General features: G+C 43.3%; 1 protein-coding gene across 9 annotated transcripts in view; it reads right to left on the bottom strand.

Moving 5' to 3' along the window:
• The window catches only part of CNOT10 (CCR4-NOT transcription complex subunit 10), a 59,535-nt gene extending 51,237 nt beyond the window's left edge, over positions 1-8,298 (bottom strand). For 3 of the 9 annotated variants that reach the window (XM_065583548.1, XM_065583550.1, XM_065583552.1), the window contains exons 1-3: positions 8,160-8,298; positions 1,927-2,048; positions 1,623-1,827 (exon numbers count right to left, since the gene is read on the bottom strand). Coding sequence is in view for 4 of the 9 variants with exons in the window: in XM_042840525.2 (XP_042696459.2) it covers positions 8,160-8,181 (22 nt within the window). In the remaining 5 variants the exon portion in view is untranslated. Of the gene's footprint in view, positions 1-1,622; positions 1,848-1,926; positions 2,049-2,419; positions 2,457-8,159 lie in introns of those variants that run through there. The other 6 variants (XM_042840525.2, XM_065583547.1, XM_024107502.3 and 3 more) reach the window with 3 other exon arrangements.
• Between the last annotated feature and the right edge of the window lie 18,320 nt (positions 8,299-26,618).

Here is a 26,618-nt window from a genome sequence, read left to right as displayed (position 1 = left end):
TTCAACTGGAGTTGGGATCACTCAGCACTTTGCAGGTAGTGCTCAGCAGTTACTAGAACACATAAGGATTGCTACAGAACTCTACTATGTTCTACCTATGAGATAGGAGGGTCCCACAGCCCAGTCTCCAACCCGAGCCCAAAAGTCTACACTGCAATTAAACAGCCCCACATCCCAAGCCCTGCCAGCCAGAGTCAGCTGGCATGGGCCAGCCGTGGATTTTTAATTGCAGCGTAGATGTACCCTTAATGGCTCTGATTCCTCCTTTAGATCTCGTGGTTGGGCACTGTGGGCAGGTAACTATACAATGCTGTGGCCCTCCACAACACTAGGGAATAAAAGTTGCCCCAGAGTATTTATGTTACAAATTACTATCTGCTATACATGTGCAGTATAACCATTAACTAGTTTGGAACACATTAAGAGATACCTATTTGCAACTGTGCAAATATTCATCTTTCATTATTAACAGTTCAAAATAGTTAATTATTTCCCCCTCCCTCAAACTCAATGCAAAATCTGAAACCAATATATTTAGTTAAATGAGTACATACAAAATAGTCAAATACAAAGTTCCTTTCACCCCCCTCCGCTGCTTAACTCCGAAATAGATTTAGCCAAATATTCAAAAATAAAAAGTTAACCATTGAGCTGAGACCAACTGTTAGAAGTTATAGCCCAGAAAATTCCTCGGTTAAGTGAAACTGGTGTGAGGGGGGAGGGAGGAGTGAATTATTCAACTCATATCTCCTAAAAGCTGAAGCAAGTAAATCCATTTATTGATGCCTGACTATCAGTACACTACATCACAATTTTTGGAAATCTTCACAATCCATTGCTAACTTCGAGCACTCAGCAGCTGGCCATCCAGTGATCTACCATACACCATCTATCCATTCCCTCGCTGGTCACCCCCTACTATGACGACTCTCCACCATTCCTTTTATAATAATTTTCTCAAGGTTATTTCTATCTCTAATGTGACCAAAGTACATAAATCCATGTCTGTTAATTTCCAACATGAGGGTCCACTTCTCTCCAATAATATTTCTAACACAGGCATTTGTCCTTTTTTCCACCCAGGAGATACATAAGAGCCTTCATCAGCACCCGATGATTCACAGCTATAAATCGCTATGGAAAAAATTAGGATTTTTACTAGTCGCACCTTCGTACGTTTCGACATGCCATGTTTTTTCCATACTTCCTTAAGGGAGTCCATAGCTGAGAACACTATGCATAGTCTTCTTCTGATTTCTTTAGAACAGCCACCTTGGTTGAAAAACCATTACACAGGTGACAGAGTGGTTGAGTAGAATTCCAACATATAAACCACCCAAATCTGGGGCTTTTTATTGTTAGTTCTCATTTTAGACCCAGAAGTAGGTATCTAACAAATCCTTTAGCTGGCCCTACAATTTATTTAATAAATTGGGGGAAGAGGGAGGCTTTAAATAACATCTGTACCCACTCTCACAAAATGGAAGCTGTAGATAAATCTTGTCATACCATGTCAATTAAAACACACTTACAGAAATTAAATCCTCTCCTAAAGAAGTTGTTAGTTAATAGAGTAATTCTCTATGAAGTGGTTGTCATTACAAATTGATACATTTAACTACCTTCTGTTGGAAAGAGGACCAACTTGATAGGCACAAAGGCACCTCAGAGATGGGCTCTTTTGTGGAACATTCTGGTAAGTATGAATGTAGCATATCATCCCTCTTTTTCCAATTCTCCAATAAATCATTCCACTCATAACTGGGTAGCCTTGCAGTCTGTGTGCTATACCACCAACACTGATAAGCGACGGGAACTTTCTGATACCTATGTTGACAAAAAAAAGGCTATTGGTTTTTTTACTTGCTAGCTAGACAGCTATTTAAGTTTTATCTCAAAAGGCTTTCAGTATTATCCAAAATTTACCTGCTAGTACAGAACTGAAGAAGCAGACAACTCTTTAAGCTTCACTTTTTGCAATTTATCTTCCACAGAAGCATTCTGGGAACCTGATCCATTTCTCCTAGTTTTATTGTTTCAGCTCTTTTCTGGAGGAAGTAATATTTTTCTTTTTAAAAGTAATAACAAAAGCACTACTAAAAAGATTTAGCTATTAGACATTTGCCATGTACAGAATACAAGGGGTTCTTAAATGCAGCTGTTAGCATTTCTAAACAACACCGAGTTTCCTCTGGAATGATGTTAGAGGTTGGATTCCAAAACAAGCTGAGGACTTGGCAGCCCTTGTGTCAGCTTCTCCCTTCCTTTCCATTGCTGACAAGTCAAACTCCAGCCATATTCTTTGATGGGGCTGATGGTACAACTACCCATTCACCTTGTTTTTTATTAAATTTCTCCGTCTCGTTCAAGTCCAAACTATTTGTAATCTCCACTGCTGATGATAGTTTCTTATCAGAATGAGTTTGAATCCACTGCCACATCTCTTCTTTGCTCTGCCACAAGAAGTCACCATTGCCCACAGAAATAGTAGAAGACCTCTTATCCCAAACTTGCCCACTCTGTTGACATAGTCCAGCAGCTGTGGCTCATCCTCTGAAGCCAATGGAGCCCAACTCTCCAAAACCTTCATACTCCGAGAGTTAACAGACTCCATCTCCAACAAAACCAAAGTTATTTCTGTGTATGAAGCAAGTAGAAGAGGTCCTAACCCAGAATCTTTACAAGATTACTAAAACTGGTCATAATTGGTCCCATGCTGCAGGAGACCCTAAATCCTGTAGCAAGGCACAGAAAGCCACCATTCCCCGCAAAGGTTCACCTGATTTGGTGAAAGAGTCAGTTAACAGTAAATTGAGAAGTGTTAAATTGAAAATACAGAACCTCAGAATGTTGATGACTCAAAACTGATTGGTGGATCCATCATGTAAGAGTTCTCTGCGATGCACATTGTCTGCAGTAATTGAGGCTTCCTTAATGTCCCAGAACAAGGGATTGATTGCACCATCATGAAAAAACAGCTTATAGCATCAGGACACCATTTCACAGCATGAAAATATTGGATTATCTGCATTTCCATGGAACTAGGGTTCACATATCCGATGCATTCATTTTTCTAATACCTGAACTGAAAAGACTGCTGCAGATAATGACTCTTAATAACAGTTGCTAAGCAGGATAAGCATTCCCACACACTGATTATAGCATCACCTCAAGCAACACAGTAGTTAAGGCTGTCCCAGTTTCTATTACAAAATCCTGTTTTATTAATTTATCTGAAGTAGAGTTGGGCACATGTGAGACTCAGTCCAAAAGTAGTGTTTATTCTTCAATTACAGGAAAAACTGGTCAAGCAATTGTTAAACTAGTTATCCCAGAAAAGCATCAGTTTCCCAGTTGCTTTAAATACTTCCTATGGAAGGCTGGATCACAGATAATCTACCAGTAAATTTCTGTACAGTTTGTCTTCACTACTAAAGCTAGTTAGGATACTTAAATAAAAGTTGAAATTGTGGCGTATTTTAAGGGACAAGCCTCTGTAATCACAAAATAGTAACATTATAGAAAAAGAGCAACTTGATGATCTGCATAGTACAAAACACTAAGGGCTTGTCTATACAGCATGGCAAAATGCGTCAGAGGAGTGTTATTTGTAAAGCACACTAACATGTTGCAATCTAACTGCCCCATATAGATCCAACTGGAGTGTTCTAGCAGGTATATACCAGTAGTTCGTGTTAACGTAGTCCTGTTTGAAGCAGGATCCACAAAGAGCAGTTACAGCACAATATGTTAGAATGGTTTACAAATCACACCACTCTTGTGGGCTTTGACAGCGCATGTAGACAAGCCCTAAACAAGAAGTTTATTAAAGCCTGCGCAAGATTCCTACTGGGAAGAGCTTTATCTTTGACACAAGTAATGTAAAACATGGAATTTTATTTATTTATTTTGTTTTAAAACGTTGTACATACTCTCTGTTGCTTTTTACATATTCTCTAACGTTTTCTTAATGTTCTTGAATTCTGGCTCTTCCTTATCCCCTTTGCCCTTCTTACCTTTCTCTATCAAGCACGTTCTAAATCAGGTTATGAGTTCAGGATACTCCCTGACATACCCTGCCACCATCCACTCCTTTGTAAACATGGCTTTGTTGCCTCAGCTTTTCTCAACTGTCTATGTATCACACAAAGAGAAAGACAATCTAATGTAGGATTGACCCAAGACATTTCAGGTACTTGCCACACACAATGGAGGAAACACTAATATACAGTAATGCTACTTGGACATCCAGAGATCTAAAGACACTGAAGACATGAATTTGAGTAATAAACAGCATACATACTCTCCCTCATACAAGGAAACGGATAGCATCATCACTGATTTTTCTGTTTCCCTTATTCTACAAACATCACTTCTATGTTATCTGAGTTAAGTCTCAGACAGTAAATTCTGCAAGCCCCAGCTGTGGCCAGACACTGGATTTGTGATAACTGCATAGTTCAAATCCAATGAGATGGAGACAGAGCTGAATGTCATCTGCCTACTTACTCTACCAAAGCACACCATGCCTCATATGCACATTGAACACAAGAGTAGATACAAAAGACCCTTGTGGAACCCCATGAGTGTGCCATTTAGGTAGATGAACAATTGTGTATTACTACTCTCTAGCACCTCCCAAAGAAAAAATAAGGAAGACTCTTAGCAGAGATGGGTTTGGACAGTGTGGAATAAACTATGACAGATGCTAACATATTTGCTTTAGAAAAAACCCAAGAGTCCCCACACTGCCTAAGCATAACATATAACCTTGAAGATCCTTCCAGTACCTAAGTAGAAAAGCAAGAATGTCGGACTTGCAGCCTTCAATGAAAGTTCAAACTAATCTATTCAGTGCAGTGTTCTAATAAATCACGTAAGTACTACTCACAATGCATAACTTCTCCGTTGTATTTTTAAAAATGAATACCTTAGTTAAAATTGGTATATGAATTCTGTGTGTGGGCATCCTGATAAAAAAAGACTTAGGACTTTAGCAGAATGGAAGCTTAATGTCAAAGACTGTATGCCAATTCCAACAGCATTTTAATTCTAAGTGAAGTTATTGTTCATATCTACAGCTGCTTGGAAAACAGGTTTATCCCCCTGTGGAAAATATCAACAAAAACATTTTTCATTTTTGTCTAAGTAGTCTGTGGAAATTTTTGACTTTTTAATGAAATATCAAAAACCTAAAAGATTCAGTTCAAACTGACATTGCAATGTCTCATACTTTGGAGCTGCAGTTTGTGTACCTTATGTTCCCATTTTCATCTATGGGCTGGGCTCCATCTCCTATGATGCACCACTTTCTCCACTCTGGGTGAGGGGAGAGGGTATGTTACAAGAGTCTCCGGCCATGGTGGATCATAGGATATGTAGTCCAGACAGTGAACACAGTTCCTAGAGGAGAATGGGAACATAAGGCACCTGAACTATAACTCCCATGAGGCACTACAGTGCTATTTTGAATAAATTTCATTTAGTCAAACCCCCAAATTTCTTTTGAAAAACTGTATCAAGAAAATGTTTTCAACAGCCCTATTCATAACTCACCCCGTTGTGGACAAATATTGCACAGTACATGACAGTATGTATGCTATGATAATATGATTGATAACTAATTTGTATTTGATCAATTTGATAGAGCAGCATTTTCCTTTCTAGGAAACTCAATTAAGGCAAAAATAAGTCCCTCACTCTAAAAGTTTTTCTTGCAAGTCTTAAGTTCTCCTGTTATTTAAGAAGAGTGTACATCCTTATAAATATGCACAACACAACTAGGTGAACATGCACAAGACAATTTGGTACACATCTATCACCCCCCACCCACAAGATTTTGTTTTGTTTTATGTTAGAATGCACACATGCAGTGGAATTCTTCTCTTGACCAGTGCAGTGAGAGAGGCAACTTGCCCTCCCATCCTCAGAGGCTCCTGATGGCCAATTCAGCACCGAATACAGGCCAAGGCAGTACTCAGGACTGTTTTAACTTGTGCTCTTGCTGCTCAGGGTCTAATGGACCATTGCAGCAGAGAGTCACCAGAGCATAAGAACACCTTGGCCATTTCCCCCTCCACACTGCCTGAGCCCCATCCTGCTGGGCCGAAGGGACCACAAAGCTAGTTGGACTTTGTGGACCATGGGTATTATTTAGGGGGCCTGCCCAGTACAGCAGCAACAATCAGGCCTTAATTTTTTGGTGGGGAGGGGCAGAGCCAGGGCATGTGGAGGTTGATTTACTCACTGCAGGGTAGAAATTCATTTTACTAGTATTACTTCATGCAGCATTTTTGTTTGTTTGTTTGTTTGTTTTAAAGTGTGGGATGGACCAAGATGGTCCTTGGTCTCCCATCCAAACTGTGACCAGGACTGAGCCTAGTTAATTTCAGAGGACAAGTCCACTATCAGAGGCCATACTAAACTTTCACAAAGCAATAAATTTTTAGCGTCTTCCAACTCCGCACTCCCTAATTTAGGGAACTAAAATCAGACGTTCAACGTTTTTCAGGATTTTTGTTTTTTTAGTAAACATTTATTGAAATGCTTCATAAAACTCTGAGTTAACGGTTCTCTGCATTCCATGGAACCAGCCAAGGGAATTCAGTTCTGTAGGAGATCACTGCATCAAAAACGGGAGACAGATTTTTAAACAGAGAGCAGTGATTCTCAATCAGGGGTACACATATCCCTGGGGGTATGCAGAGGTCTTCCGGGGTCAACTCATCTAGATATTTGCCTAGATTTACTACAGGCTACATAAAAAGCACTAGCGAAGTCAGTGCAAACTAAAGTTTCATACAATGACTTGTTTATTCTGCTCTATATACTACACACTGAAATGTAAGTACAATATTTACATTCCAATCAATTTATTTCATAATGATATGGTAAAAATAAGAAAGTAAGCAATTTTTCAGTAATAGAGTGCTGTGACACAGTTGTATTTTGATGTCTGATTTTGAAAGCAAGTAGTTTTTAAGTGAGGTGACACTTGGGGTACACAAGACAAAGACTCCTGAAAGGGGTACAGTAGTCTGGAAAGGTCGAGAGTCATTGCAATAGAACATAACAAAGGCCGTACCGGGTCAGACCAAAGGTCCATCTAGCCCAGTATCCTGTCTACCGACAGTGGCCAATGCCAGGTGCCCCAGAGGGGGTGAATCTAACAGGCAATGATCAAGTGATCTCTCTCCTGCCATCCATCTCCACCCTCTGACAGACAGAGGCTAGGGACACCATTCCTTACCCGTCCTGGCTAATGGCCATTAATGGACTTAACCACCATGAATTTATCCAGTTCTCTTTTAAACTCTGTTATAGTCCTAGCCTTCACAACCTCCTCAGGTAAGGAGTTCCACAAGTTGACTGGGCGCTGCGTAAAGAAGAACTTCCTTTTATTTGTTTTAATAGCATATGAGCAGCAACACCAGTAGTCAGGCAAGTGGAGATGGCGGGGTCATCAAATCCCATTCTTCCAAGCATGGGGTACGGGTGCCTGGTGCAGGGCTCAGAGCGAGCACCCTGCGGGAGAACCTGTCCGCAGGGCGGGATGCAGGATGCTTCTTGCAGCATCTCATCCCGGGCACGGCCCTAGGCAGAATATCCCCTAGACGGGCACCGGCCCCCGGGTCCCACCCAATCACCCCAACCCCAGTGCCAGGCCCCAGCGCTCAGGGGCAGCGGGGCCTCCCCGAGACTGGGCACCAGGCGACCCCTGAGGGAGCCAGGCAACTGCGGAGCCCCCCAGCGGCGTAGGAGCCAACACGTAGCGTGACCCCAACAGCCGTCCACCCGCGACGGGCCGCCCTCGTGGAACCAGGAAGCCGGGGCGGGGACTGAGGGGGCATCACCCAGCCGCCCACAAGGGCGCAGCAGGAGGCGCCGAGGCCGGGAACGCGCGTCACGCACCCAAGCACCGCCGGCGACTGAGGGGGCAGCAGCAGCCCAGCAAGGAGAAGGGGCTGCCCGCCCTACTTGGCCCCCCACCGGGGGAAGGACACAACACAACTCCCCGTGGCGAAGCAAGCGGCTGTCGCTTATATCCCTCCGCTAGGACGGGGACAGGCCCACAGCAAGGCTTTGAAGGGATCCCTGCGCGGGGAGGAGCGAGTCCCCGAACACAGAGCCGGGGTCAGCGGGGCGCTTTTCGTACTCACCGCCCGCCTTGTCCGCCGCCATGGTCGCTTCCCTCACGCGAGAACCTGTGCCTGGGCCGCGGGTGAACACCGCCCCCTCGGGGAGGCTAGCCCGCTGGCCCCGCCCCTTCCGCCCGAGACCCCGCCCCCCGGAGTCCCGAGGAGCCTCGGTCCGCCCGCCTCTGCGCCTGAGCCGCTCTGTCCGGCCGAGCCGCAGGCCCGCAAGCGCCGTTTTCCGGCCCCGCCTGCCCGCAAAACCCAATTCACCTCAGTGATCCTTCATTTCTGCCCCCCGAGCCAGCCATTCATCGACACTTTAAAATGTCTGGTGCCGGTCCCTGATCTCATCCCAACAGGCTGATGCTGAAATAGGAAACAAGGTCCCACCCTCTCCGTGGCCATGGAAACGCCATTGGTGAGCGGAATCAAGGAACGATTTTCCTTCCTGGCTGGATGTTTTGATTCTTTTTGCTTCCACTCATCTAGTTACAGTCACCCAGTACTGAACTTCAGTGTTGTGGGAAGAACTGTATTTACTTGCAAGCATCCAATCCGAGAGCCTGTTGGTGCTTGGATGAGTTATCCTAAAACATTTCCTAGACTGCTTTATCTTATATGGATTATATGACTATGTATTGATCAGGAGCTCATCACCATAGTACTTAAAGTACAGAAGGTGGCATTGTGTATGAGTCTTAAATTCCTTTCAAAATTGGTGTTTGAGTCCCATATTAATCCTGCCAGGATTCTTCCTACTCCTGGCCTCATCCCTGTGAATTTCACACAATGAATTTAAAAGTGTCCATGGGATTCTCTGTGCTGGAGAAAAGAGCTTTTAGAGATAACATCCAGCTTCTTTGAACACTTATTTTTATATCTTTGTAGTGATGTTTTATTTTTAAGACATAAGATTAGACACTGCAGCATCCAAAGTACTACAAGTATTACTAAGATGCATACATATTTAATAATGATCTGGATATAACAAATATTCAGTATTCACCTATGCCAATAACATCTTCAGGACTAAATCCTCAGCTGATATATATTGGCATAGCTCTGTGGAAGTCCATGGAGCCCCTGAGGTCATACCTTTAGATAATTACCATTTTAATGTGGCAGTCTTCCTCCTTTGTTTAATTCTATAAGCTTTATATATGTAATAATGGCTTTTTCTTAACACCGGGTTGCTTTTGGGACCAATGCTTTAAGAGTGTTTCCATACTTTACTCACCTGCTAACTTAAGTACACTCTTCTGTATTAGTCTGTACTATTTCTTCAGATTTGGTTCTCCAAAAAAATTGATAAATTTCATTCCTGTTTAATATTGTTGGCTTTTTTTATATATATATTTGCTGCAGTAAGTGTGGGTATAGCTTAATCGATTCCATTTGTTATACCATCAGTATTACTGACTTTGTTACCAGCTGGTCACATTTGTTGTTAAGAGGGACCAGATTGTCTTGGAACATATATCTGTTGCCCCCTCTTGCAGTAAGGTTAAGACTTGAGGGTGAAATCCTATTCCCTAAGGCAAAACTCATTGCCTTGACTAGGGCCTGGGAGTCTCGTTCTGTTAGGCCTCTTGATATTTTTTTCCCCAATCACGCTATCAGCGATCTTGGAAAAAATATTTCTGTGAAGTTGTGGACTTAGTAGTAGACATTTTGAGGGTGGCAGGAATTCTTGTAATTTTGTTATTGGAGTTTTAAGTGTAAGTTCATATATTTTATAAAAGTAATGTTTGCTTGATTATCACTTCAAAAGTTTTTTTTTTTCTCTTAATTAATTGGCCTCTCAGAGGTGGTAAGACAACTCCCACCTGTTTATGCTCTCTGTATGTGTGTATATATATCTCCTCAATATATGTTCCATTCTATATGCATCCGAAGAAGTGGGCTGTAGTCCACGAAAGCTTATGCTCTAATAAATTTGTTAGTCTCTAAGGTGCCACAAGTCCTCCTGTTCTTCTTTTTGCGGATACAGACTAACACGGCTGCTACTCTGAAACCTGATATTTCATGTTTTCTTGGATTTCTCACTTAACTCCACCCCATACCTCTTCTTTTGACACGTGCATGGGGGTGGGTCGGGGGGTTATCTTGCAATTCTTACTCATGAGTACTCCTTAAATTCTGCACCTTGAAATCAGTGCAGTTGTGTGTGTGAAGGTTGTATGATCAGCCCCTTGGCCAAGTCTACATTAGCTATGTCAGCAAAATATTCCTAGTGTAGACAGCTCAAACTAGCAGAAAAGTGTTTGCCTGTATAGCTTATATTGGTTCAGTAAGTGAAATAAGCTACTCTAGCAAAAGCACTTTTACACTAATATAACTGTCTACACTAGGCCTTTTGCAGTTATAAAAGTGTTCCAAAAAAATAAGCGTGATACTCCTCAGGGGTACCTATGCTTGTCTGGCATCTTACCACCACCTGCCCTCAATGTTAGGCAGCCTTGTCTGTGACCCCTAGTGGTCACATCTGTTAGGAGTCAGGGCTTGCAGCAAAACCAGTCTCTGGTCAGTCCAATGAGCACAGCTGGCCTATAGAAGGCTGTCTGGCTACACCACCTGAGTAGTGGGAAGAATCAGCAGATCAGCTCTTAAGCCCAGCAGCAGCAGTAGTTTGCCGGCTGCTCAAAGCATTTGCCAATGATAATAAGGTGATAAGTAACATCATGGATTTGTCAAGAACAAATCGTGTCAAACCAACCTGATTGCTTTCTTTGACAGGGTAACAAGTCTTGGGGACGGGGGGGGGAAGCGGTAGACACAGTATATCTTAACTTTAGTAAAGCTTTTGATACTGTCTCACATGACCTTCTCATAAACAAACTAGGGAAATGCAGCCTAGAAACCATTCCCAGAGAGTAGTTATCAGTGGTTCACAGTCATGCTGGAAGGGCATAACGAATGGGGCCTGCAGGGATCAGTTCTGGTTCTGTTCAGTATCTTCATCAATGATTTAGATAATGGCATAGAGAGTACACTTTTAAAGTTTGTGGATGATACCAAGCTGGAAGGGGTTGCAAGTGCTTTGGAGGATAGGATTATAATTCAAAATGATCTGGACAAACTGGAGAAATGGTCTGAAGTAAATAGGATGAAATTCAGTAAGGACAAATGCAAAGTACTCACTTAGGAAGAAACAATCTGTTGCACACAGACAAAATGGGAAATGACTGCCTAGGAAGGAGTACTGCGGAAAGGGATCTGGGGGTCATAGTAGACCACAAGCTAAATATGAGTCAACGGTGTAACACTGTTGCCAAAAAAAGCAAACATCATTCTGGGATGTATTAGCAGGAGTATTGTAAACAAGACACCTGAAGTAATTCTTCCACTCTACTCCGTGCTGATTAGGCCTCAACTGGAGTATTGTGTCCAGTTCTGGGTGCCACATTTCAGGAAAGGTGTGGACAAATTGGAGAAACTCCGGAGAAGAGCAACAAAAATGATCAAAGGTCTAGAAAACATGACCTATGAGAGAAGACTGAAAAAATTGGGTTTGTTTAGTCTGGAGAAGAGAAGACTGAGAGGGGACATAACATTTTTCAAGTACATAAAAGGTTGTTACAAGGAGTAGGGAGAAAAATTGTTCTTCTTAACCTTTGAAATAGGGCAAGAAACAATGGGCTTAAATTGCAGCAAGGGAGGTTTGATGTCTTACGTATAGCTAGGTTGGCTGTTGCTACAACTCCCTTTATTTTATTATCATGAAATTCCTGTAGATTATCACTTACATCATTGGTACTTAGATACTCAGCACACTTAGGCTAAGGTGGCGTACTTACAGCGCTGCGAGAGCAGCAGCTCTGGGAAGTCCTGAGCGTAGCCAAGGCCATACTCTTAAAGAGTTCCAAATTTGTTTTTCTAAGGCTATGTATATGCATGTTCTTTAAAGGCTTTTGTCAGCATAACTTATGTTGCTCAGTGGTGTGAATAAATCACCCCTCTGAGTGACATAAATTACACTGACATAAGCACCACTGGGGGCTGCACTATGTCGGCAGGAGAACTACTCCAGCTTCTGCCACTCACAGAGGCTGGAGTAGTTAAGCCAATGGGAGACCACTCTCACATTGGCTTAGAGCAGCTACATTAGAGAGCTTACAGCAGCGCATCTGCATTGGTGCAGTATACCCATGCCCTAAGGCTTCAGGTAGGAATTCCTTCAATGTTTTCAACATTACCTTTTCCTTGATATGTAATTAGCAGAATGGGAAGTGATCATTTCCTATTCCATCTTCTTCATAGATTTCCCAGCCACAACTACTTGTTGCAATTCCCAGATCTAAACATGAAAAGGTTCACACCAAATTAAACCTAATAGGTGCTCCAGCATAGGCGCCAACTTTCCCCAGCGCCGATTGGGGCTTGTGCCCCCTGGCCCCGCCCTGACTCCACCCTTTCCCTGCTCCGCCCCCATTCCAACCCCTTCCCCAAATCCCCGCCCCAGCCCCGCCTCTTCCCCGAGGGTGCTGCATTCCCCCTCCTCCTCCCTCCCTCCCAGTCGCATGAAACAGCTGTTTCGCAGCGCAAGCACTGGGAGCTAGGGGGGAAAAAGCCAGCACACAGCACACTCAGGGGAGGAGGTGGAGGTGAGCTGGGCAGGGAGCTGCCGGTGGGTGCTGAGCACCCACCAATTTTTCCCTGTCGGTGCTCCAGCCCCGGAGCACCCACAGAGTCGGCACCTATGTGCTCCACTATTGAGCAATACCATGTTATGCATGTCAATGAACTGTTCCAGGCATTTGCCGTTATAATCCGTTTTCCTGCTTCCCCATAATTAATTTGGCTATTAAGGTCTCCACAAATAATGGACACTCTCTGAGACCCTTAACTAACTCTTCTAATTGTAGATTATCTAGCTTTTTACATGGGTTGTAAACACTATAGTTTCCTATGAAGGTGCTATTATTCTGCAGAGGAACCTCTACAGCATTGTACTCAAAACTTAAGTTCTGTAGATCTATTTCAACATAACTAAGACCTTCCTTTGTAAATATACAGATCCCTCTTCCTCTTGTTATTCTGTCAGATCTGATTATATCTTAAGCTGCAAGTCTACACATAAGTTTTCTCACTAATCATGTTTCTTGTACACATATATCAGGTTTTCCATTTCAAAAACATTTTTCTTTCATTCCTGACCAAGAGTGGTTAAACTATGTGTGTTCCAGCAAAAAACTGTTAGAACCATGTTGTTTAAACTACATTACCTTCTTTTAAAATTATATGAATGCAAACTATTGAGAAATTGCTTATATGCAAATACTTTTCTGCTACTTTGGTTATAATTTGTATTCTTTGTCTTCTTCCCTGTCTATAAAGTGTAATTAATCACTTTCATCATAAATGCTATAAACTTCCCTTTATCTACAAGCAAAACATTATCTTTCCTGCCCTAAACAGGGCATTGTTGTACCAGTAACTGTTTTCCTTCTCTGGTATTTTCCTCCTTCTCCACATTCCACTGTGAATATCTTTTGGTAGCTACTGCATAGGATATTTTATGGATAGTTTTAGTTTTCTGTTTCTCTCTAGCTCGTTCTGCTCCCACTGTGCTTATCCCCACAATTGCTGCATTTTAGTTCCGTTCCTTCCATACAGTTTTCGTATGCGTGTTCTCCTCCACATTTACCAAGCCTTGTTTTCCCCTTACAGACCACTACCACATGCCCAAACCTTGGACATATATAACATCTCAAAGGGGCTGGGATATATGGTTTAAACCTGGAAGAGTTGATATCCTATATTAACCCTATTGGGTAGCATTGCATCTTTAAATGTTAAACCATGTCTCCCCCTTTCCTTCTAATTAGTTGCTTAACAAACAGCACTTGGTCTTCATCCATACCTCTTTTAATTTCATCCTCAGTCATGCCTAGAGGAACCCCATACATTACCTCTCTTGCTTCTGTCATAAATTTAGGTAGCTGGCAAATTTCTTTTATTTTTCCTAAAAATGTAGTTTTAAGTTTATCAGACTGTTCCTTGTGTGTACATTCTAATAAATCTCCACCCTGCATTTTTAGCTCTTAATATATCTGATACTTCACATTATCCATTCTGCTGTTTCAAGGGATTAGCATCTCCTATCTCCACATCTTCAGCAAATGATTTGATAATTGTAAAATATTGATCCTTTTCCTTATTCTTTGTATCATACCCATCTGCTCCCTCCTTTTCAGAGACAGATAGCGCCATTCTTTTTTCTTCTTCCTACTCTGAAGCCATTCCTCATCCCTTGTTTCTTCTCCCTCATTTTCCATCATAACTTCCAGACTCTCCCTCTCAGCCTGTATTCTCAACTCTAGCCAGCAAGCTCAAGCTGCCTCTGAATTCCCAGCCTAGGCCCCTTCTTTTCTCAGGTTTATGTTTATCTCTGAATACAGGCCCAACCTGCTCCTTCACAACTGAACTTCATACTCCATTAGGTTTTATGGAGTCCTGGCTCTCCTGCAGATGCTGTATGTTAATTGACCTAATTTAACCTGCTCTGCTTGGGTGGCATGGGCATCCATCACAGTTTCCTTGTTCCACATTATCAAAAAGCTTTTGACCTCTAGGTGGCACTATATTACAAATTAATATATTTTTCCTTTAATATATATTTTAATATAGATAAATGCAGCATTTTAAGGTGGAGTTATGATATAAAATGTAAGCTAATTAGTCAAAATATGTCATATGCAGCCATTAGGAATTAATTTGGCAATCACATTATATATACACATCACGAACCTGTTACAATTGTGGAATTAGTTCTTTTGAAGTGATAGGCAGCACATTGACCTACAGAATAAGGAATGTTGCTTCAGCGCCTTATGTTTGTTTACACAGTGTAAATGAAATAACAGTGGAACAGGAAGTCTGTGGAATACTAATGCTGCAACATCCTGAATAAACTTTTCATGGTGGTAGTTCTTGAAAAGTGGTAACTATCTTTCTCCTCAATCTTTGTACTCACCTTCAAAGCACTGCATGACTCTTCCCCACCCTACACCTACATCTTTATTCTAATTTTTTAATACTATGTTCCTCCCATTTTCTCTCCTGAAAGATCCAGTGTTGTCCTCCCAGTAATTGGTCCAGTTCTTGGGAGCAGCTGAATTGTGCTTGGTGCAAAACTCACTTGGGGTGGGGATCAAAAATGGCTTTATGCCACCTTTGCAGCTCCCCAGTTTTGGTGTTGGCCAGAAGCAGTTTGGCCCCCAGTGTTAGTACTTCCAAACATCACAGGATTTAATTGGGGATTGGTCTTGCTTTGAGCAGGGGGTTGGACTAGATGACCTCCTGAGGTCCCTTCCAACCCTGATATTCTATTATTCTATGATTTGGGGAAGAAAAACTAGAATATTCATATTCAATGGACTCTGTGTTAAATGCTCCTCTGTGCAAAGGGCTGCCACAAAGTCTATATCCCACTCAAGTGTTCAAAATAGGATTTAAGTAAGACTTGAGTGGTACTTTGTACATGGGAGCATTTCAGCATAGGTATATTATAGTCCAAACCTCAATGAGGCAAAATTTCCATTAAGTTCAACTTCCATGTGAGTAAGAGCTAAAAGATCTGGCCCTTTACTTGCTTTGACGTATTTATGTAACCAAACAAAATGTCCCATAGTAACTGGTTGATGCAAAGCACTGACATGCTTGCATGACAAGTTTATTTGTATCATATGCATCTGAACAGTACTTTACATCCTGCCACATTGCTACCTTGTTCCTTGACGAAGTGATCTAAGATGCAGAAAATTGAAAACATGTAAATATATTGTATTAAATCTGTAGCCTTGAATAGACATTGGTCCTTGATAATTTTCATTCTCGATGCTTTTCAATAAACTTACCTGTTTCATTCTGGAGACTGGCAGTAGCCACTGACGCAAGGTGGGGATATGGGGTTGGGGGTTCCCCTGGGTGAGGAGACCCAGATTGTGGGTTGCTGCTAGGGGGCAGAACCCTGATGTAAAGGACACTGGGGTCCAGGAGAAACACTTGGGCCAGCGGTAGGCGAGACACCGGCCTGCAGAGGGTGCTCCAGAGGCTGGAAGGGCTAATTACAGGATGACCAGCAGGAGGCGCCGTGCGGGTGAGTTGTCGCCCTGCCACACGGAGAAAGGCTACCAGGGATGCACAGCAGTGCTGCGTGAAAATTAAGGCGCTCAGGCAAGCCTACCAAAAGACAAAGGAGGCAAATGGTCGCTCCAGGTCAGAGTCCCAGACATGCTTCTATGATCAGCTGCATAGCATTCTAAGGTGGGACCCTACCAGTACCTCAACACTCTGCCTGGACACCTGCAAGGTGGTAGCCTCACGGAACCCAGATGAGGATTTTGTGGATAAGGAGGAGGAGAATATACAGCTGGCAAGCAGAGAATCCGTTCTACCTGGCAGCGAGGACCTTTTCGTCACCCTGGAGTCAATACCCACCCAGGGCCTATTGTTCCCAGACCCTGATGGCAGAGAAGGCACCTCTCATGAGTGCACATTTGTAACAATGAGCTGCGGAGAAAAAAGGCACCGGTCCTTTGATGGCATTTCGGCGGCCCTGCGCATCCGCCGAAATGCCACTGAAAGACGGAGCGGCGCATGCGCAGGGCCACCCCGCGTCCCCATCTGGAGCGCTGTCCGGGTCACCAAGACCCCCAGCCACGCTCTCAGGGCCGGAGTCCCGGCCGGAGCGCCGGGAGCCCGCGGCCTTGCTGCGCCGGCCACCCGGAGCGCCGGGAGCCAGCTCGTGGCCCCGTTCCGCTGGAGCGCCAGGAGCCAGCCCGCGGCCCCGTTCCGCCGGCCGCCTGGAGCGCCAGGAACTAGCCCGCGGCCCCGTTCCGCAGGCGCCACTTTTGGGGAATGTGGTCAGGGGAAGTGGCTGCTTCCCCTGAACCCCACTAGCTACGCTACTGTAGCCAGTACAGCTAATGGAAAAGTCTGTTAACGTGTCTGGGGATGGAGCAGGAATCCTCTAGGAATATCTCCATGAAGCTCTCCTGGGGTTACTCTGAAAGCCTTTGCAGAAGGTTTCTGGGGAGGGCTGCCTTATTTCGTCCTCCACGGTAGGACACTTTACCACGCCAAGCCAGTAGCAAGTGGTCTGGAATCATTGCAGCACAAAGCATGGCAGCGAATGGTTCTAGGTTTTGTTCGCATTCATACAACATTCGGTCTTTATTTTTCTCTGTCAGCCTCAGGAGAGTGATCTCATTCATGGTCACCTGGTTGAAATAGGGGAGGTTTTGTAAGGGAACAGTAATCCACCTCTGTTTGGTGATCCCCGACACATTAGACCCTGGGCATGTTGGGCTGTTTGCACTTGGCTAAAAGGGATCTTTGTGGAGAATAGCCACAACCACCCCAAAACCGCAGCCCCTCCTTTTAAATGACAAACACAACCGGCATTGGTTGCTATAGGAAAGGAGGCCGCTGGAGTTTGAAACCATTCCCACAGGTTATGAACACGGAAGAAGCCAACCCCACGTACCCTGCCTGCAAACTGAATTCTGTTGCCCAGCCTTGAGTGATGTGTCACTGTAACGGCAGGCACTCAATATAAAAGGCCAAATGCGACCTTGTACCTAAAACACATGTTCTGTCTGTTGTGAATTGCTTGATTCACTGTGAGTCTCCCTTTTGTTCTCAGAAATGTATCTTTAAATTCTACTCTCCCTTTTTTTCCCCTCTGCAGCTGCAAATGCTTCTGTGCTCCCTGCATCAACTCCGTTCCTGAGGTTATTGCAGATTAGAAGGTGAATAAAATGCATTTGCGATGACATGTTTTCAGCGCTCATGCAGTCCTCCTGCACTGATAGGGCACAGCTGAATGCATGGAGGTATTCGGTGGCAGAGGCCAGGAAAGCATACAGTGAGCATGATCAGAACATGCAAGAGGAGATGCTGAGGCTAATAGGGGAGCAAATGGACATGATGAGGTGTCTGGTGGAGCTGCAGGAAAGGCAACTAGACTACAGACCATTGCTGCAGCCATTGTGTAACCGCCTGTCCTCCTTGCCAAGTTCCATATCCTCTGCACCCAGATGCCAAAGAATGTGTGAGGGGAGGCTCTGGACACCCTGCCACTCAACTACAGGGGATGGCCCAAGCAACAGAAGGCTGTCATTCAAAGAGCTTTGATTTGTAGTGTGGCTACAATAAGCACTGTGGCCTTGTCCTTCCCTCCTTCCCCACCCCACCCCGTTATCAAACCGTTTGTATACCCTGGCTTCCTTTTACTATTCAGTGTTGTCAGTGATCTAAAGTTGTTTTTAATAAATAAAGAATGAATGGATTCAGAACAATAGGGACTTTATATCCTATACCAGCTATGGTCGAAGGGGGGAGGGAGATTGGCTTATAGGGAAGTACATTCACCAAAGGGGGCGGCTTTGCATCAAGGACGAAACACACAACTGTAACACCGTAGTCTGGTCAGTCATTAAACTGTTTTTCAAAGCCCCCTGATGTGCAGTGTGCCTAGGTGTGCTCTTCTAATTGCCCTGGTGTCTGGCTCTTCAAAATTGGCCACCAGGCGATCTGCCTCAACCTCCCACCCCGCCATAAACGTCTCCCCCTTATTCTCATAGATATTATGGAGCACACAGCAAGCAGCAATAACAATGGGAATATTGCTTTTGCTGAGGTCTAACCTACTCAGCAAACTGCGCCAGCGCCCTTTTAAACGTCCAAAGGCACAGTCTACCACCATTTTGCACTTGCTCAGCCTATAGTTGAACTGCTTCTTACTGCTGTCCAGGCTGCCTGTGTACGGCTTCATGGGAGCAAGGGGTAGGCTGGGTCCCCAAGGATAACTATTGGCATTTCTACATCCCCAGTGGTAATTTTCTGGTCTGGGAAGAAAGTCCCTTCTTGCAGCTTTCCAAACAGCTCGAAGTTCAGAAAGAAGCAAGTGTCATGCAGCTTTCCTGACCATCCCACACTGATGTCTGTGAAACAGCTCTTGTGATCCACCAGTGCTTGCAACACCATTGAGAAGTACCCCTTGCAGTTTATGTACTCTTTGACAAGGTGGTTCAGTGCCAAGATAGGGATATGCATTCCATCTGTCACCCGACCACAGTTAGGGAACCCCATTGCAGCAAAACCATCCACTATGACCTGCACATTTCCCAGAGTCACTACCCTTCTTAGCAGCAGGGTATTGATTGCCCTGGCTATTTGGATCACAGCAGCCCCCATGGTAGATTTGCCACTCCTAAATAATTCCTAACTGACCGGTAGCAATCAGGTGTTGCAAGCTTCCACAGGGCTATCGCCACTTGCTTCTCAACTGTCAGGGCAGGTCTCATCTTGGTATTCCTGTGCTTCAGGGCAGGGGAAACAACTCACAAAGTTCCATGGAAGTGGCCTTACGCATACGAAAGTTTTGCAGCCACTGGGAATCATCCCATACCCGCAATACTATGCGGTCCCACCAGTTTGTGCTTGTTTGCCGGGCCCAGAATTGGCGTTCCACTGTATCAACATGCCCCAATGCCGGCATGGTATCCCAATTGCTACATCCCGTGCTTTCAGGAACATCTGTGTCCATGTCCTCCTCACAATCTTTCTTGTGGTGGTGGCTCCTAGCTAGGCTCTGCACATACTGCAGGATAATGCACAAGGTGTTTGCAATGCTCACAAAAGCAGTGTGCAGATGAGCGAGCTCCAGGCTTGCCGTGCTATGGCGTCTGCACAGATAACCCAGGAAAAAAGGCGCGAAATGATTGTTTGCCGTTGCTTTCAAGGAGGGAGGGAGGAAGGGGAGACTGACGACACATACCCAAAACCACCCACGACAACGTTTTTGCCCCATCAGGTATTGGGAGCTTAACCCAGAATTCTAATGGGCAGGGGGACTGTGGGATAGTTACAGTGCACCACTCCATGAGTCGATGCTAGCCACGGTATGGAGGACGCACTCCGCCGACCTAATGCGCTTAGTGGGGTTGTATAAAATCGGTTGCTAAAGATCAATTTCTATAAAACTGACCTAATTTCGTAGTGTAGACATGCCCTTAGTGTTCACCCTTTACTCTGTTATACTATAACATTTGCAAGCATTTTACTGATAGGCAGTAAACTAAAAGGGGATACTGTATTTCAGGGGTCGGCAACCTTTCAGAAGTGGTGTGCCGAGTCTTCATTTATTCAGTCTAATTTAAGGTTTTGCGTGCCCGTAATACATTTTAACATTTTTAGAAGGTCTCTTTCTATAAGTCTATAATATATAACTAAACTATTGTTGTATGTAACGTAAATAAGGTTTTTTAAATGTTTAAGAAGCTTCATTTAAAATTAAATTAAAATGCAGAGCCCCCCGGACTGGTGGCCAGGACCTGGGCAGTGTGAGTGCCACTGAAAATCAGCTCATGTGCCACCTTTGGCACATGTGCCATACGTTGCCTACCCCTGCTGTATTTCCATTGCTACCTAGCTTTTACCAGATGTTACCTCAACCGAAAAATGAGTCTCAATAAGAGTTCTCAAAGCAGACTTTGTGCCTCCATATGGGAAAGAAAAATCTTAACATACTTTTTCATTCCAAACATTTTTTTTTTTTAATTTTCTAAAGATGTTTCAATAATTTTGAAGCATTTTTATCCCATGCCAAACCTAACATAAGGCTGGCTATATTTTGTAGCAGTCATGCACTTTGCTAGAAGGCACTCGAATATTCCAATTAAGTGTTTTTGTTGCTGTTGATATAGAAGAGGCTTTGTTTATTTACTATTTTACTAACAGACTGATCCTCTGTAAAATTCAGCACCCGGTGTTTTATAATATATATTTGAGGATCACATGAGTGACATCCAAATTTTTTGTTACTTATGTGAAAACCAGCAGGGAATCCATAGTTATTGACTCCCTTATTCTGTGTGCCAAATCATAAGGTCTTACGCCAGATGGCTTCAGGATCTTAGCATGTGGCACTTTATGATTACATATGTTGTTCTTTTTGGCCTAGGTTTTAATATGCCCTGTTTCATAATATAATTAAATCCATTGTTTGTAGCTCTGATCAATTCAGGGTGGAAGGCTTTAGTAATAAAGTGTTTTTCCCTCAGGCAAGAGCACTGCAGAGTAAAAAGAAACAACATAGTATCTTCAGTTTATTTTCCAAGTTGCTAATACATTGAATTCTATTTGTATTTCCATGGAAATCCTATCAGCTTCTTGACAGAGGAACATACCAGATCATATTTGTATTCTAAACAGCCCAGCATCCTAACCTTTGCCCATGGTTAATATATGTGGCTTCAGAGGAATGAGAGCTGTCCCCAGATTTTGATGCAGTCATCAAAATGCAATAGCAAGTTATTTTGCCTTATAGTTCTTTGTGGCTGCATTTGGCCAGCATATCTTCCCTTTTCACACTCTCTTTTTGTAGTTTTTAGGAGGATCCTGGCAGTTCAAGTACATTTGCTCGGCTCTCCTCGTGCCAACACATATTTATCAGCCAAAATGGGAATTAGCATCAGTGTTCAGCACATTGTTCACATTCCCTAAGTAAGACAACACTCACTAAACTGTGGACTAAACCAAATCCCCATGCAGTTTCCTGAAGACTATATATAGCTCTAGAGCCAAAGGTTTAGGATCACTGACTGTTACAGTGTTTTAGGACCCTATGTACAGGGGCAGGGTGTTTCTGCTGACTTATCTTGGCATCCAGACCAGGTGCATTGTCATCAGATCCAATAATCATAGAAATGAGAGATGTAGAGCTGGAAGTCACTCACAGTCCAGACTCAGACTTTAAGGTCAGAAGGGAGCATCATGATAATCTAGTCTGACCTCCTGCACCCTGTAGGCCACAGAACCTCACCCACTCATTCCTGTAGTTGGCACCATAGCCTCTATCTGAGTTACTGAAGTCTTCAGATCTTGATTTAAAGACTTCAAGTTACAGAGACTCCACCATTTACTCTAGTTCAGACCAGGGAGAGATGTGTACCCCATGCTGCAGAGGAAGGTGAAAAATCCACAGGGTCTCTGCCAAATTGACCTTGGGAAAAATACCTTCCCAACCCCAAATATGATGATCAGTTAGACCCTGAGTATGTGGGCAAGAGTCATCAGCTAAACACCTGGGAAAGAATTCTCTGTAGTAACTCAGAATCTCCCCCTCTATTGTCCATCTCTGCCATTGGAGATATTTACTAATAGCAGTCACAGATGGGCCATATGCCACTGTAATCAATTTCATCATACCATCCCTGTCCATAAACTTATCAACCTCAGTTTTGAAACAAGTTAGGTTTTTTTTGTCCACACTACTCCCCTTGCCTGCTTGGAAGGCTGTTCCAGAACCTCAGCCCTCACATGGGTAGAAAATTTCATGTAATTTCAAACCTAAACTTGTTGATGGTCAGTTTATATCCATTAATTCTTGTGCCAACACTGACCCTTAACTTAAAAAACTCCTCTCATTCCCTGGTGTTTATCTCTCTGATGTATTTATAGAGAACAATCATATCTCCCCTCAGGCTTCGTTTTGTTAGGCTAAACAGGCCAGGCTCCTTAAGTTTTCTCTCCTAAGGTAGGTTTCCATTCCTCTGATCATAGTAGTAGCCCTTCTCTGCACGGTTCCAGTTTGAATTCATCTTTCTCAAACATGGGAGACCAGAATTGCACACAGTATTCCAGATGAAGTCTCACCAGTGCCTTATATAATGGTAAAAACACTTCCCTATCTCTACTGGAAATACGCTGTGTGATGCATCCTAGGATTGCATTAGCCTTTTTCACAGCTACCACATATTGATGGTTTATATTCATCCTGGGATGGACCAATTCACCCACGTCTTTCTCCTCCTCTGTTGATTCCAACTGATACATCCTCAGCTTGTATAAAAAATTCTTATTAGACTCTGAGTGCATAACCTGAAGAAATTATCAAGTCCAGCCCCCTGTGCTGTAACAGGACCAAGTAAACCTAGACCATCCCTGGCTCCAGGTGTTTGTCCAGCTTATTTTTAAAAACTTCCAATGATGGGAATTCCACAACCTGCTTTGGAAGCCTATTCCAGAGCTGAACTACCCTTATAGTTAGAAAGTTTTTCCTAAGGTCTAACCTAAATCTCCCTTGCTGAAGATTAAGCCCATTACTTCTTGTCCTACCTTCAGTGAACATGGAGAACAATTGATCACTGTCCTCTTTATAACAGCCTTTAACATATTTGAAGACTATTATCAGATCCCCTTCAGTCTTCTTTTCTCAAGACTAAACAAGCCTGATTTTTTAACCTTTCCTCATGGATCAGATTTTCTAAACCTTTTATCAGTTTTGTTCCTCTCATCTGGACTCTCTCCATTTTGTCCACATCTTTCCTAAAGTGTGGCATGCAGAACTGGACATGGTACTCCAGCTGAGGCCTAACCAATCCCAAATAGAGTGGAACACTTACCTTCTGTGTCTTGACTATGACCCTGTTAATACACACCACAAAGATATTAGCTTTTTTCACAACTGCATCCATTGTTGACTCATATTCAACTTGTAATCCTCTATAACCCAGATCCTTTTCAGCAGTACTACTACCTAGCCAGTTATTCCCCATTTTGTAGTTGTGCATTTCATTTTTCCTTCCTAAGTGAAGTACTTTTCAGTAGGCTTTTATTGAATTTCATCTTGCTGAATTCAGACGAGTTCTCCAATTTGTCAAGCTCATTTTGAATTCTCATTCTGTCCTTCAAAGTGCATGCAACCCCTTCCAGTTTGGTGTCATCTGCAAATTCTATAAGCATACTCTCCATTTCATTATCTAAGTCATTAATGAAGATATTGTATAGTACCAGACCCAGAACCAACCCTTGCAGGACCCTACTAGATATGCTCTCCCAGTTGGACAGCGAACCATTGATAACTACTTTTTGAGTACGGTCTTTAAATCATCTGTGCATCCACCTTATAGTAATTTTGTCTACACCACATTTCCCTAGTTAGCTTATGAGAATGTCATGTGGGACTCTCTCAAAACCCTTACTAAAATCAAGATATATCACATCTACTGCTTCCTCACTACCCACTAGGCCGGTAACTATGTCAAAGAAGGACAGAGTTTGGGTGTGGCATGATTTGACAAATCCATGCTGGTTAGTCCTTATAACCTCACCTCTCGTTCAGAAGTTCTCAAAGATAATTGCTAACAGTTCTGAGATTGTTTCAGCTAGTTCTGTAAGTACTCTAAGATGAAATTCATCAGGCCCTACTGACTTGAATACATCTAATTTATCTAAATATTATTTAATTCGTTCTTCCCCCTTGTTAATATCAATTGTGTGGAGTATCTGGGCACCATTAAACTTTTTAGTGAAGAGTGAGGCTAAGTAGGCATTAAACATCTCATCTTTCTTGATGCCTCAATTATTAGCTCTCCTTCCTGTTAAGTAGAGGACCTATGCTTTCCTTCATTTTCTCTTTCTCCTAATGCATTTAAGGAACCGCTTCTTATTGCCTTTTATGCCCCTTGTAGGAGCATAAAACTCATTTTGTGCCTTAGCCTGTCTGATTTTGTTCCTACGTGCTTGTGCTATTCTTTTGTACTTCTCCTTAGTAATTTCTCCATGTTTCTACTTTTTGTAGGATTTCTTTTTGATTTTCAGGTCAATAAAGAACTCTTGATGGAGCCATATTGGCCTCATACTATTCTTCCTATCTTTCCTTCGCATTGGGATAATTTAATACAATAATCATGTATATCAATAATAATTATATAACACTTAATGGGTTTGATTTTTCTCTTCCATATGTAAATGAAAAATAATTCCATTTAAGTCAATGGCATTGCAGAGTTATGAAACTGGTTTAACTGCACAGCGAATAAGGCCCTAAAGCTTCTATGTGCAATATAAGTATTAAGTAATTGATCTAAGTAATCTAAGTAAGTGCAGTATGTGCAACCATGTTGCAGTTAATACAGTAACTCCCCACTTAAAGTCGTCCCAGTTAATGTTGTTTCGTTGTTATGTTGCTGATCAATTAGGGAACACGCGTGTTTAAAGTTGCGCAATGCCTTTTAATGTCGTTTGGCAGCTGCCTGCTTTGTCCACTGCTTGCAGAAAGAGCAGCCCATTGCAGCTAGCTGGTGGGGGCTTGTAACCAGGGTGGACCAGCAGCCCCCCATCAGCTCCCCACTCCCCTACGTTCCCTGTGCTACAGCCACCCAGCAGGCTATCAATCGGCAGTTCAGCTGTCCCTCCCCCCACTGCCATGTGCTGCTCCTGCCCTCAGCCTTGGAGCTGCTCCCAGAGACTCCTGCTTGCTGTGCACAGGAGGAAGGGGGGGCTAATGTCAGGGTGTCCCTCTCCCCCTGCTCCTGCACCCTGCTTACCCCTTCTCCATATAGAGCAAGGAGGGGACACAGACGGAGAGAGACAGAAAGAGTTTGGGGCAGCAGCTGCTGTCTCAACTTCCTGATCCACTTAAAAAGACAATGCACTTAAGAGTGGGTCAGCTTACTTAAAGGGGCAGTGTGCATCTCTCTCTCTCTCCCACACACAAGGTGTGTGTCTGTCTCTGTCTGCTATGCTGTCTCCCCTCCCTCCTGTTCGTGCTGCCTTGATGAGAGGCTACATTAACAACAACGTATTAACCCTTGAGGGCTCAGCGGAGTGCTAGTACATCATTTAGCAGTAAAGCATTCCCTGGGAAATATCCCTCCCTCTTCCACCCTCTAACTTCACCACTTCAACCAAGCTTCACAATCATCATAGCTGTGAACAGTATTAAATGGTTTGTTTAAAATGTATACTGTGTGTATATCTATATCATATATAGTTTTTTGTCTGGTGAAAAAAATTTCCCTGGAACCTAACCCCCCCATTTACATTAATTCTTACAGGGAAATTGGATTTGCTTAACATCGTTTCGCTTAAAGTCACATTTTTCAGGAACATAACTACAACGTTAAGCAAGGAGTTACTGTAGATTAAATTTCCTACCAAAATATCATGGGCTGGATTCTGGGTAAATTCACTGTGTATATCCAGAGCAAATCCACTCCAGATTGACATTGATATAACTGAAATTAGAATCTGGCCCCAAATGTTTGAATCTCAAACAAACATGTAAGTAGCAGATCATCGAAGGAAGACATTTTATGGTTCATTTGCCTCTCACCTGTCCCAGCAATAAAATGTGTGTCTGTCAAGAGCTGGGGGAAGGAAAAGGAAAGCCTCTGACCTGCATAGATTCCGGGTCCAGACAACAGCCAGGAGAACTTGTGTCTGAGAGGTGTGACAGGGTCCGGTCAGATGGCTACAGTAGAGTGTTAGAAGGCAAATATATTAGTCCCAGATTAAGTAGATCCCTTTCCCCGGGTAAGGTAACAGGGGCAGTTCCAGAACAAGCAGGAACTTGCTGGAACCAACTAAGGCAGGCAGACTAATTAGGACACATGGAGCCAATTAAGAAGAAACTACTAGAATAAATTAGGACAGGCTAGCTAATCAGGGCACCTGAGTTAAAAAGGACCT

Source organism: Chrysemys picta, chromosome 2 (assembly GCF_011386835.1).
Source record: "Chrysemys picta bellii isolate R12L10 chromosome 2, ASM1138683v2, whole genome shotgun sequence".
NCBI lineage: Eukaryota > Metazoa > Chordata > Testudines > Emydidae > Chrysemys > Chrysemys picta.
This window is presented reverse-complemented; position numbering and strand designations above follow the sequence as displayed.